The sequence below is a fragment of the Mustela nivalis genome (assembly GCF_964662115.1).
Source record: "Mustela nivalis genome assembly, chromosome: 19".
In the NCBI taxonomy this organism is placed as follows: domain Eukaryota; kingdom Metazoa; phylum Chordata; class Mammalia; order Carnivora; family Mustelidae; genus Mustela; species Mustela nivalis.
The window spans coordinates 7,401,145-7,413,159 of NC_139038.1; the positions used below are offsets into that span (position 1 = coordinate 7,401,145).

General features: G+C 52.4%; 1 protein-coding gene across 2 annotated transcripts; it reads right to left on the reverse strand.

The window, feature by feature from the left end:
* Positions 1–2,947: 2,947 nt before the first annotated feature.
* On the reverse strand, positions 2,948–10,177 carry LOC309854144 (paired immunoglobulin-like type 2 receptor alpha). 2 transcript variants are annotated; one of them, XM_082712938.1, is made up of 4 exons: positions 9,950–10,177; positions 9,244–9,630; positions 4,917–5,141; positions 2,948–3,374 (listed from the first exon to the last, which is right to left on the reverse strand). In XM_082712938.1, the coding sequence occupies exons 1-4, from the start codon at positions 10,002–10,004 to the stop codon at positions 3,370–3,372; spliced, it is 672 nt and encodes a 223-aa protein (XP_082569064.1). In that variant the 5' UTR covers positions 10,005–10,177; the 3' UTR covers positions 2,948–3,369. The 2 variants fall into 2 exon arrangements, with proteins under 2 accessions (XP_082569064.1, XP_082569065.1); XM_082712939.1 differs by lacking the exons at positions 2,948–3,374; positions 4,917–5,141 and adding an exon at positions 7,124–7,457.
* Positions 10,178–12,015: the final 1,838 nt, after the last annotated feature.

A 12,015-nucleotide genomic window follows, 5' to 3' on the forward strand; every position in this document is an offset into this window, starting at 1 on the left:
GCACCATGCGGGGCTTGATCCCAGGATGTCGGGATCATGTCCTGAGGGGAAGGCAGAGGCTTTAACCCACTGAGCCACCCAGATGCCCCTGACATTTGTATTATTTTGAAGTGATCATCACAATAAGTCTAGCTGACCCCCATCTCCAACATGGCTAAAAATGTTTTTCTTTCTGTTAACAGGGACTTTTAAGAGCTACTCTTAATTGTGTTCATATATCCAATACGGTATTATGAACCATAGTCACCATGATGTACACTATATCCCCAGGACTTATTTATTTTATAGCTGGACGTTTGTACGTTTTGACCCCCTCCACCCATGGTGCCCCCTGCCTCACCTCTGGCAACCATGCTTTGTTCTCCCTATGAGTCTTTTGTTTTTTTTGTTTTTATTTTATTTTTTTCCCCAGATTCCACATGTAAGTAAGATCATTTGTCTCTCTCTGGTGTATTTCACGAACCATAACGCCTTCAAAACCCAACCATATTGTTGCAAATGGCAGGATTTCTTTCTTTCTTTGTTTCTTTCTTTGTTTCTTTGTTTCTTTCTTTTGTTTTATTTAAGATTTTATTAATTTATTTGACAGAGACAGACCCAGTCAGAGAGGAAACACAAGCAGAGGGAGTAGGAGAGGGAGAAGCAGGCCTCCTACCAAGAAGGAGCGTGATGTGGGACTCCATCCCAGCACCCTGGGATCACGGTCTGAGCCGAAGGCTGACGCTTGACGACTGAGCCACCCAGGTGTCCCGATTTCTTTCCCTCTTATGGCTGATTAATATTTCATTGTGCATATACGTTACCAGACTCGTTACCAGATTTGGGTCCTTGAACCCAGCTACAATAGAAACCAAGGCTGGACCCCAAATTTAAAGGTACAGGCAAGGCTTTTGTGGGGCAACAGCTGCTGCTGAAGGGAGACACATCACGACTAAGGTGTCACCTCTGGGCATGTTTTTAGGATTAAAACGAGAAGGAGAGTCAATGAAAAAGTCAATGAGAAGTCAAATTTGGCGACCATCTGTCTGACATCATTTTGGGAAAAATGGCCTTGGCTTAAAAATAACCAGGCCTCCAATATCCTGACAGTCTTCTTTACCTGGTAGCACTTCTGAATATCCCCGTTGTCCTCACCCATCACCGAGTCCACCCCAACTCTGCCTTTAAAAACTCTGCCTGTGGGCACCTGGGTGGCTCAGTGGGTTAAGCTGCTGCCTTCGGCTCAGGTCATGATCTCAGGGTCCTGGGATCGAGTCCCGCATCGGGCTCTCTGCTCAGCAGGGAGCCTGCTTCCTCCTCTCTCTCTCTCTCTCTCTGCCTGCCTCTCTGCCTACTTGTGATATCTGTCAAATAAATAATAAAATCTTTATAAAATAATGTTTAAAAAAAACCCCAAAAACTGTGACTGTAATCTGGTTCGGGGTCCAAGTCCCTACTCCGCTGTGTCGGGTATACTTGGGCCCAAACTTAAGCTTGTCAAATAAACCCTCCTGTGATGATATCAGTGTTGGCTCCTTGGTGGTCTCTTGGATGCGAAAACTCGGGCATAACACTTGTAACCTATTCCCTGCATTATTCACGTAGCAGTAGATACACTGGTGTTGTTCATGTTTTTGGGTAACGTCCTCTCCCCACTGTGTCCCTTGAGAGCAGAAACTGAGAAAAATGTTTCTCTGAATGCTCCAGAACTTGGTGTTTTGTTTCTACCACCATGGGACAAACACTGCTCATTTCCTGACTTCTCTGGGCATCTGTTCCCTGTGGCCCAGCTCTGACTCCTTGCCCAGGACATGAGTGTCTGACCTGCCCAGCCTCCGGAGAAGTTCCAGTATCCTCTCTGCTCTGCAAACACAGGGGCACCACTCAAAGTCCTCCCCGATCCCGTCCTCCTACGGGAAGCTCCAGGTGTCTTGCCAGGGGGCTTTGGGGCAGGGATCCCAGGGTAGGATGAGAGTCGATGGGTCAAAGCTTTAGGAGGGAGAAAAAAATAATCGGGCTAAAAACAAGAAGTTCCCCAAAGCAAGCAAGCAGCTTGTCTGAGGACAAAGAAGCTAGAGTGATGGCCAAGCGCCCGACCCCATCAGCACATCCCGGGTGTGGGTCCCATGGTGGGGATGGGGGAGGGGGGAAGAAGGGCCGGAACCCAAGGAACCCCGGCCTCAGGAGGCTGGAAGTGTCCTCCCTGCCGGTGACGCCTCCAGTGACCTGGACCTGGAGCAGTTCCTGGAAGATGTTGGGACAGAGCCAGAGCAGCTGGAGGAGCCGTGGTGTGGAGATGCCGCCGGGGACTTCACCTTGGCCTTCTTGGAGGAATAGCTGTGTGCACCTGGCTCCCTGCTGCTCTGTCACCCCTTCCCTGCCGGCAGCAGGGGGCGCCCCTCAGAGGGTCCCTGAGAAGCTGCTGAGTGTGAGCTTGGTGACAGGCTACAGGTCAACTGGCCGAAGTCCTAGCTGTGCAGTTCCCGTGTTAATAAAACAGGTTCCCGCTCTCCGCAGCAGGTCTCTAACCTCGGACTTCCCTTCGGCTTCCCTCGCTACCCTCCACTCCCTGGGGCCCGTCCCTGTGTCTGTGGGAGGCTGGCACAGTCTGAGGGATGTGGGAAGGCCGGGACACCTGAGTCCTGGGAGAAGGCCGTCGTCGGGGAGGGCAGGTCTGGGTTCAAACCCCGGCTCAGCCACTTACTAGGCGCGTGGCCTGGAGAAAAGCGCTGACCCCTGTGGTCCTGTTCACGGTTCGGGTGAGCGCATCCAGCCCGGGCACAGCGTGTTGGAGGCGCCTAAATGAGGTGGTGCACTTGGCAAGTGCGTGCTCGTTCTGATCGGAGGGGAAGGGGAATGGGCAGAGGAGGGGCAGCCCCTGGCTTCTGGGCTGGCTACCAGCGTCTGGGTTTATTGTGTCCCACCCCGAGGCAGTCACCCAACTCCAGTACTAGGGGAGGGATCTGGCGTGTGAGCTTTTATTTTAATTCATTCCTGGTGAGAAGAAGACAGAGTGGAAGGTGCCATCAGTTTCCTCCTTAGATGCCTTCGGGCAAATTCCACCAGCCCTGTGACTCTCTGGGCAAGGGCTGGGAAGGTGGAGAGGGGGTTGGAGCAGATGGCTCTGTCTCTCTGTGGTCCTTGGAGGCCTTCCACACCCACTGGCTTCTGAGTCTTCCCGTCTGGCCGGGGTCATTATCAGAGGCTGTGACCCGCTGGGCAGCTCAGTCTAAGGCATCATCCTCCAGTCCCACTCGTCAGGCCATTCTGAGAGAATATAGGGTCTCCTCCTGCGGGGCCTCCTTGGGAGGGAGGCAGGGAGGTGCTGCAGGTGGCGAGTAGCTGGGGAAGGTGGGGGAGGCATAGAGGATGGGGTTGTCGTTCTGGGCTTCATCCTGGCGAGAAGGAAGGAGAAGGGGGTGAGACCATGGACGGGGAGGGGCAGCTGTTCCTCTCCTGCCTTGTGAGCCTCATGGCTGGGACCCGGGTCTGAGCTGCGGCCCGTTCCTCTCCACCTTTCGCCCCTGAACCCTGCCAGTCTCCCCACCGGCCTCTTCCTTCCTCCTCCTCCAGAGTCTCTTTGCAGCATTTCCCAAGGATTGGCCCCTGCATCACAGACAACCCCTCCACCGCCCAACACCATCTAGGAGGTCCCACCATCCTCGGAGACAACCCTCTGGACACACGGGAATCCTACATCTCCCAAACTCCAGGACCCTCTATCCCACCATACCCTGGACTTTTTTTTTTTTTTTTTTTTTTTAAATCCCTGGGACTGAGAACTCTGCAATATTAAACGCCAGCATCATTTTTCTGCTACAACTTTCTTTCCTTCCAGCTTTCTCCTGTTATCATCCTGCTGGCCATGCCTGTGCTTTGATCCCGTGAACTCTTGTCCCTTAATAATCCACTTTCTTTCCGGCTGTCCAAGCTCCCTGCTGACCCTCTCCTCTGCATTCCCCCTCTCACGAGCTCCTTGAGCTCTCCTGTTCCCCTGTCCTTAGGCCACACTTAGCTGACACATCTCTAGTTCCGGATGAGGCCTATGACAGCGGACGCTCTTTGCTTACCCAATTTCCATTTATTTCTTTCTACTCAGTTATAGAATCTTGATTTTATTTGGGGTGGCAGCTCTGTCTTCTTGAGCTATAGATGCGGACACCCACACTGTCGAGGGACATCTCTCCGCAGAGGCCACACAGGCACCTCTCCAACATACCCAGACTAAGGAACCATTGTCCTTCCCCAAACGTGGTCTTGACCTCCGTGTTCTCTAATTTGCTTGGTGGTTTCCCCATGGACTCCTTGGCCTCTACGCAATCCCCAAGTCTTACTGGTTTTCCTTCTTAACCTGTTCCAGGATCTGGCTCTCTCCCTCCACCCACTGCCACCACAATAGACTGGCCCCGCCTGGTCCACCTCTGGCCCCACCAGCACAGACTAATGGATCCGGAAGGCAGAGCTGAGGTGGCCACTTCCCTGCTTCACGTTGCCTCTGGGATCACAGGCTCTTGGGAGTCATTTACAAGGTTCTCTCTCCCTTCGCCAGCCTCCTCCACAGCACTGAGCTACCTACGGTTCCCTCCCTGATCTTCTGCCCCTATGTGGATAGGACCTCTTTCCCACCCTCACTGTTTGCATGGCTAGCTCTCACATTGTACAGGGTCACTTCCTATGGGAAGTCCTCCCTGATTCCCCTCCTTTCTCCAGACCTATGCAGCTCTTTGCAAGTGAAGCAAATCAATAAATAAGAGCTTAAAAAAATAAATAAATCTTATTAAAAAAATAAATAAGAATGCAAATTCCCAAGCCCAGACCTCATGCCCAGCAGGGACATTTTTTAATGCAGAAGGACCCAGGGTTATTCTGATGCAGGTGGCTCTGAGAAACACTCAGTAGGGAAGCTTGGTGGGGCAGCATGGACCCAAATAACTCACCTTTGCTCCACTTCCACCTGAGGTAGAGTATCAGTCCCAAAATTGCAGTTTTAAGCACAGTGTTGGCCACTGTCACTATGACCACAGGTTCCACACTCCTGGGTGAAGATGTTGAGCTCCTATTGCCTTCCAAGACACTGAAGCCAGTGGTGGTTGGGCTACTCGTGCTGGGGTCAGTGGTGGTGGGGGCAGCAGTGGTGGGGGCAGTGGTGGTCATCTTGAGAGCTGAGAAGACATGAGAATTTAGCAGATTCTTGCCTGGAGGACTGGTGAAGAAACCATCACATCTTGTTCCCTACTTTGGGGAACACCGAGGAGGGAGGACCACTCTCTGAAGCTCTCACACAGGGAGTGGGTAATTATCCACATCACCCAGCTTAGATTCTGACTCTACCTCTCATCAGTGGTGTGACCTCAGAACCTCATTTCATCGCCTACAAATAGGGACCCCTAAACTCTAGCCTCAGGCACAGAAGAGGCAATCCTCAGGGCTCGGGGATTCCCGGAGAGACCAAGACCCCACGTCCTTGTCCCCTTGGAGGCCGATGCGCAGAAGCCACGCTGACTGGAGGCGGTGTGTGTGGTCTGGGAGAAAGTGCTTGTCCGCTACTGGGCTGTAGGATCTGTTAGGATTTCTGGATCCTTTGGGGTTTCCATCAGAGAGATTTCCCAGAGAAGAATCTCCTGATTTCTTGTCCCTCAAGGGATGGGAGATACCAGCTGGGTTGCCTGAGAACTGGGAGGCATCAAAGGGGGCTGGGCGTTTAGGGTCTCATCAGTTCACCAGATCTCCAGTTTTAAGGATTCATCCCTTGCCACCAGTATGCCTGGGGTGGTGCCCCCAAACTCCCTCTGGTCCATCCTTTCTGGAAAGCAAATGTCCAGTCTGCTGGGTAGGAAGGGGTCATAGAGGTTTCCTTGCTTCTTAAATAGATTCTGGCCCAATCTTCCATTGTCTGACACCCTTGCACTCCCACTGTCAAGGGTTCTGGGGTGACCCTTGCTGAACCATCAGGGGATTTTGTAGTTAAAAAGATGCCTTGCTTCCGGGTCTCCCCACTGCTGGTTTAGAGCTAAGCTCCCCTGGTCTCCTAGGCCAGGGACATTAGTCCACCTTTTCCAGCTTCCCAAATACTGTTTTTGACCACACGACTCGCATGTTTTTTGTCCTTGTGGATTTTGTCTTAAACATTTCCTTTTGCTGTCATTTTCGTAGAGCTGGATAGGGAGGGGCGGGTAAACATGCCTATAACCCGGCATCTGGCCAGAATTTATGCAATATTTTCTAGTGAAAATCATAGAAAATGAACATTCCAAAAATAATGTTGCATATTAGTAAAAAAAATAGAGGATTTAGAGGAAAGCGTCTTGTGAGATATTTACATGGTCTGTGGAAGAACACTGCAGAGGTTATTGAGGGATATAATTTGGGCCCATTCCCATGGGAAGACTGACTTACACTGATTTCCGTTTCTGTCAATTGCCTTATAGGTTTAATGCAATTTTGGTTTTAAAAATACCTCTAAGTGTATTCTTCAGAACTTGGTGAGCTTATTCTAATATTTATGTGAAACAACAGACCAAAACAATAGTAAGGTTTCTAGGGAAGTAATGTGGTTCTGATGGACATAGACTTACCAGCCACTGAACCGTGACAAGTTACAATCCCTAGAACAGTATTGGTAGCGAGAAGGGAAAAGACAGGGAAATGGGGTTGACAGACCAGAAGTGGGTGCTATCCTACAAAAAGGCCAGGCCTATGAGTCAATGGAGAAGAGAAAAAAAGATTCCATAAAGCTAGCTGGGACGGTTGATTTGTTTCTCGCTATGAAGATCAATGTAGTTCTTGAGCTCACACCATATAGCAAAAGAAATCCTCACTAGATCAGTGAGTTTTCCTGCCAAAAGAAAGCATACAAAAATCAGAAGAAAATAAAATATTTTCAGCCCTAGTGTAATACAGGATTCTGGGCTAAGACATAAAAAGAGGAATTTACAGTGGAGAATACAGTGAGATGTGGATACAAAATGAAAACATCTGTATGTAAAAAGCATGGTTAAGCCAACCACAGACTTCTCAGTTCTATTTGAAGCAAATTTCCCTTAGGGGGATGTTTTTGTGTGGTCATACTTCACTTAGGTTAAACTTCTATTTATTACTTCCCTATATTAAAAAAAATATGGGCATGAATATCCAATTAATTGTACTAATTGAAAATAATAATTTATTGATGAAAAACTCGTAACAAATGTGACTGAAACTGAGAAATGAGAAGAGTTAGGAGAATTAAGGAATGAAGAGGAGGAGGGTCTGAGAAGAGCCAAAATCTTCCTGAAATGGCCACTTAAAGGAAGGTGCAGGAGGTGCCCAAAATATAAACCCAAGCCTGTCTGGCCTAATTCAGTTGTGAGCCATTTTCTGTTTGCTCTAAAACCAGCGCAGTGGTCCTGTGGGGCAGTGGTTACCAGGGCTGGGGACACAGACAGTGTCCTTCCCGCCAGGAGCAGTGATGTATAGTTTGGAACTGCCAGCGCGAGTAGCTGTAAAAGCAAACCTACGGTTTTTCGTTTTTAAGGAAGTCTACAGACAGCGCACCCCCCAGTGCCTGCTCCTGGGAGAGATGCCCTCCTGACCCTGCTGTGGGGACAAACGCATGTTCAAGTCCCCACTGGGCTGCCGAGTTACATGGAGGATCTAGTAATGTAGCACATCCATTATTCACGAAAAATAGGTCAAGACAATGATAGCATTGATGAGGGAGCAGGAGGCTGGCTGAGGACAAAGCAAAAGCTGGTGCCTTGCCTTGCACCCCCCCCCCTTCATCTGCTCCCCTCCATAAGTGTAGCATCCCTCAGGCAGCCCTGACTGCCATGAACAATAAGCAAATAGTTAACTTGCAGAGCTCACAATCCTGCTAGACAGGAGTCCCCCTTGGCTTACAAATGTTCTAAATCTCACTAACAAAGACCATTGATAGCAGGATTGTGACACCCCACCAAAAAGTCTCCCAAAGATCTTAATGTTAATGGCTGGTCTAAAGACAACATTGATCCAGCAGCAAGGGCAAGGCCTCCGGCAGGCCCGGAACATCCTGGCACCTTGTAGGCCCTCTTTAACATATGAAAACTCCACTGAAACCTCCCTTCCCCTCACCTTCCCCCAACAGCAGGGTACATAACCTGCCATCCCTCACAACCCGGGGCAGCAGCTCTTCCTGCCCACGGGTCCTGTCCCCGTGCTTTAATAAACCACCATTTTGCACCAAAGATGTCTCAAGAATTCTTTCTTGGTCATCGGCTCCGGACCTCAGCCCACCAAACCTCACCTAGGTTCTAGAACTTCATCAGCATCAGGTCAGCTGGTGAGGCTGAGCAGTTACTGGTTAAGAGTGGAGGCTTCAGGGATAAACTGGGTTCAAGTCCCACCTGCACTATGATGGTGGCTTTGGGCTGGTCCTTAGGCTGTTCGAGCCTCAGTGTCCCTATCTGCGGCAGGAAGACGATGGCAGTACCTGCTGTTACTATAGGGCTGTGGGGCAGGTTAATCCTGGCGACACGTACGAAGCTGTTCACCCCACAGGGCACAGTGAGCAGGAGCAGCTGTACTTGTGCCTCTCAAAGGCCAGCACGGAGGGGCGAGATCGGAGTGGACAACGGGGACAGGACAGGCAGAGGCGGGGACTAGAATGGGACAGCAAGGAGTGTAAGGAGGATGGAGGCAGGGGAAGAGGGAGATGGGGAAGGAGAGGAGGGATGGGGCTGGGCGGGGAGCACTGCAGTCTGGGTTCCGAGGAGCAGAGCAGGAGGAAGTGGGGGATCGGGAAAACAGGGCATGGGGCGTTGCCAGGGGACCGGGCTCTCGGGTGGGTCATCTTTGGGCACTTGCTGGGTGCGCTGGGCTGAGCCCATGGCTCTGGGGAGACTGGGGCTGGGTGGGGCTGCGATGTGGACGCATGACAAAGGGCAGGCAGCCCACATCCTGGTGATGTCAGGAAGGCCTGGGGCAGGGCAGGGAGGAGGCTGGAGCCCCCGCTTAGGGCAGGAAGGGAGGATAACTGGGCAGCCCAGAAGGTGCTGAGGCTGGGGGCGTGGGGCTGGGTCTGGAAGGAGCCGTGAGGGGGTGGCAGGGAGGGCAGCCCGGGCCTGGGGACATGGCGGAGAAAGAGTCAAGTCGGCAGAGGGCTGGGGAGGAGGTGGTGTGGGAGAGGAGTTTGAGAGAAGGGCGCCCAGGAAGAGGGGGGCCTGGGCCAGGCCTGGGGGATGCGGGCGCCATGGCCTTTAGGAGCCTCAGGGCGAGCGTGGGGGCTGCCGGGGCAGCTGGACTCACCGGGGGTGATGGTGAGTTTGGTGCCGTTCAGGGCCTGCCACAACCTCTTGCCGCATCTTAATGTTTCCACTTGGATCCGGTAAAAGTACAAATTCCCATCCTTCTCCTGCAGGTTCGATATCTGCAGGGAGCCAGACCTCTGACCCGGTGATAATTCAAGGGAGATCCGGTTCTCGTAGTCCTTATGGAAGAAAGGCCGAGTACTGTTGTAGATGACCTCCCCATGGAAGTGTGTCCGTCTCAAGGCTACACTCACTCTGGGATCCGGGGCTAACTGCCAGTGGTGATAGAAGGAGAAAGGGATGCGGACGGAGCCACCCTCGGGGGCTGAGAGGCGGTCTGGTTGGTTGATTCCGTAGTTAGCTGTATCACACTCTGCTGATCTACCTGCAGGAGCGGGGAGAGGAGCGACTTGAAGCCACGGGGAGAGATGAAGACGATAAGCCCAGCCCTTCTGACACCCTCCCCGACGGGCAATAGTGGGACAGATGGTAGGATGGCCTGGCTGTTCCCCTCGCCCGACATGGGGTAGGGAGGAGGGTGAAGGGTTGGGGCTGACCAGCACTATGGGACCAGCCCGTCGCTCGCTGGGGCTGGGAGGCCTGGCCAGCTCCCCCAGCAGACCCCCTGTCCAGCTGCGCAGCCACAGCCCTTGCTGGGGACTCGCTGGGCCTCGGGACAGAGCCAGGGAGTCCCGGACACTCACCGGCCTGCAGACCTGACAGCAGCAGCAGCAGAGACAGCAGCAGGAACAGACCCATTGTCTCACTCTCCTCCCCGGGGAGGAGACGACAGCAGCTCCGTCAAGGCCAGAGGGAAGCCCTAGGAGGTGCCTCCTTGGGGAGTCGGGAGACACCCAGAGAGCGAGGATCAGGCCCCTTCAGAAGAGCAAGGGAGGGTGCGAGCCTTCCCCAAACTCACCCGTCCCCAGAGTGACCAGCACTTTATCAACCTGGTTTCTTCTTTTCTTATATTGCAAAAGTGCTTCCTTGTGGTCAGAGCACGGAGAGCCATGAGGCCCCAGCCTCTATCTTCCTGCAGAAGGCCATGGTTCTGCCCTTGGCCATGTGTGGCCTCTCCTCTTCTGCCTCCACTCCTGGCCACTGCCAGCACCTCTACCTCTCCTTAGGAGTCTGTCTTAACTGCTCCTGGCGGGGAAGGGGCGTGAGCAGATTCAGCTCCAGGTCTGCCAGCGAGAGGACAGGCAGCCAGGAGTCTCTGAGAAGAGAGAAGGAGGAGGGAACCACTGGTGGTCAGATGCCCTCGACCTCCAGCCCTAGTGATGAAGTCCCAGAACCTAAGTCAGGTTCGGTGGGGTGAGGTTCGGAGCTGATGACTAAAGAAAGAATTCTTAAGACATCTTTGGTGCAAAATGGTGGTTTATTAAAGCACGGGGACAGGACCCGTGGGCAGGAAGAGCTGCTGCTGCCCCGGGTTGTGAGGAGTGGTTCGTTATATACACAGGAGTTGGGTAGGTGAGGATAAAGGGGTGTCCAGAAGGGCTATTGGGGCAAAGAATACTATCAGGATATTGAAGGCTTAGTTGCTATCAAGTGAAGACAATTGGAAGTCTGGTGGAATGTTACATTCCTGCTATCAAGCATCCTTGTTAATGAGATTTAGGTTTAGAAGAAATTTAACTTTATTTACTTTTCCTTCTACCTCCACCTCCTTCGGTTTTTTATGGAGGGGAGGGTGACATTAGGCTTGAGAAACTGAGTTCTGTGTCTTTGGAAATTGGGCTATTGATAAGGTAACTTCTTTGTTGTCATCTCAAGGACATTTGCAAACCAAGGGAGACTCCTGTCTTGTAGGATTGTGATCTCAGCAAGTTAACTATTTATCATTTTATGGCAGTCAGGGGTGCCTGAGGAATGCTACACATATGGAGGGGAGCGGATGAAGGGGGGGGGGTGCAAGGCGCCAGCTCTAGCTTTGTCCTCAGCCAGCCTCCTGCTCCCTCATCACTAGCACCAGGAACACCCACTTGCTCTTGGTCCCTGTCCTTCCTGGCAGTGGTTCCCCTTCAGCCCCTCTCCTGCTGTCCTGTGCGGGACCCAGGCCTACCAGACCCCTTCCCTGCCCTGATCAGATCCTTTTGGGCAATCTCACACCCTCCCTTTGGTTAAGAGGCTGGGTGGGCCTTCTGGAGGCCATTCTTTGACCCCCCAGGATGCAAGACCATATCTGTAGGTCCTTCTGTTCTCCGCTCTAGGTGAGGAGACCAAGGCTCAGAGGAGACCTGCCCTAGGTTTTATGAGTCTAAGGTAGGAGGCCCATGACCGATACTCTAGACTTGCTGAGTCCACAGAGCATTCTGCTCCTTCTGGATGCTTCTGTCTGGTTGTCCCACAAAACCTCTGGGCCTCAGCTCCTGAGAGCAGAGTTCTGGAGGGTGACTCTCTGGAGGCTATAGTTTTCTAATGCTCCTCGGGTGATTCCCTCCAGAGCTGGGAGAGTCCTGACTCATCCAAAGCCTTCCTTGACTAGGAGGGATAGTAGGCCCAGAGCAACAGAGTCACCCTGGTGACAGTCTCTGGACCACCTGCAAAGGAGCACACTGCCAGCCTGTGCCTGGTGGCAGTTGTGGGTGAGAGCGTTGGGCTGGGACCTTTGCTGACTCACTGGGCAGGTTCTAGGAGGCTCTGCTCCCTCCCTCCCCACGATGAGGTTGGCATTGGCTTACTGCGTAGCTGGTGATGGCGGAAGAGCATGATTTCATCACAGGAAGTGGCCTCCTCTTCTGGCAGTGGAAGCAATGAGAGGGACCAG

What these genes read in the sequence shown, in the direction of transcription:
- LOC309854144 (XM_082712938.1), bottom strand. Translation starts at nt 10,004, where the DNA reads ATGGGTCTGTTCCTGCTGCTGTCTCTGCTGCTGCTGCTGTCAGGTCTG. An exon ending in GCTGTCAGGTCTGCAGGCCG is followed by an intron (nt 9,631 to 9,949) that starts GTGAGTGTCCGG and finishes CCGCTCCTGCAG; the next exon opens with GTAGATCAGCAGAGTGTGAT. An exon ending in CAAACTCACCATCACCCCCG is followed by an intron (nt 5,142 to 9,243) that starts GTGAGTCCAGCT and finishes ATGTCTTCTCAG; the next exon opens with CTCTCAAGATGACCACCACT.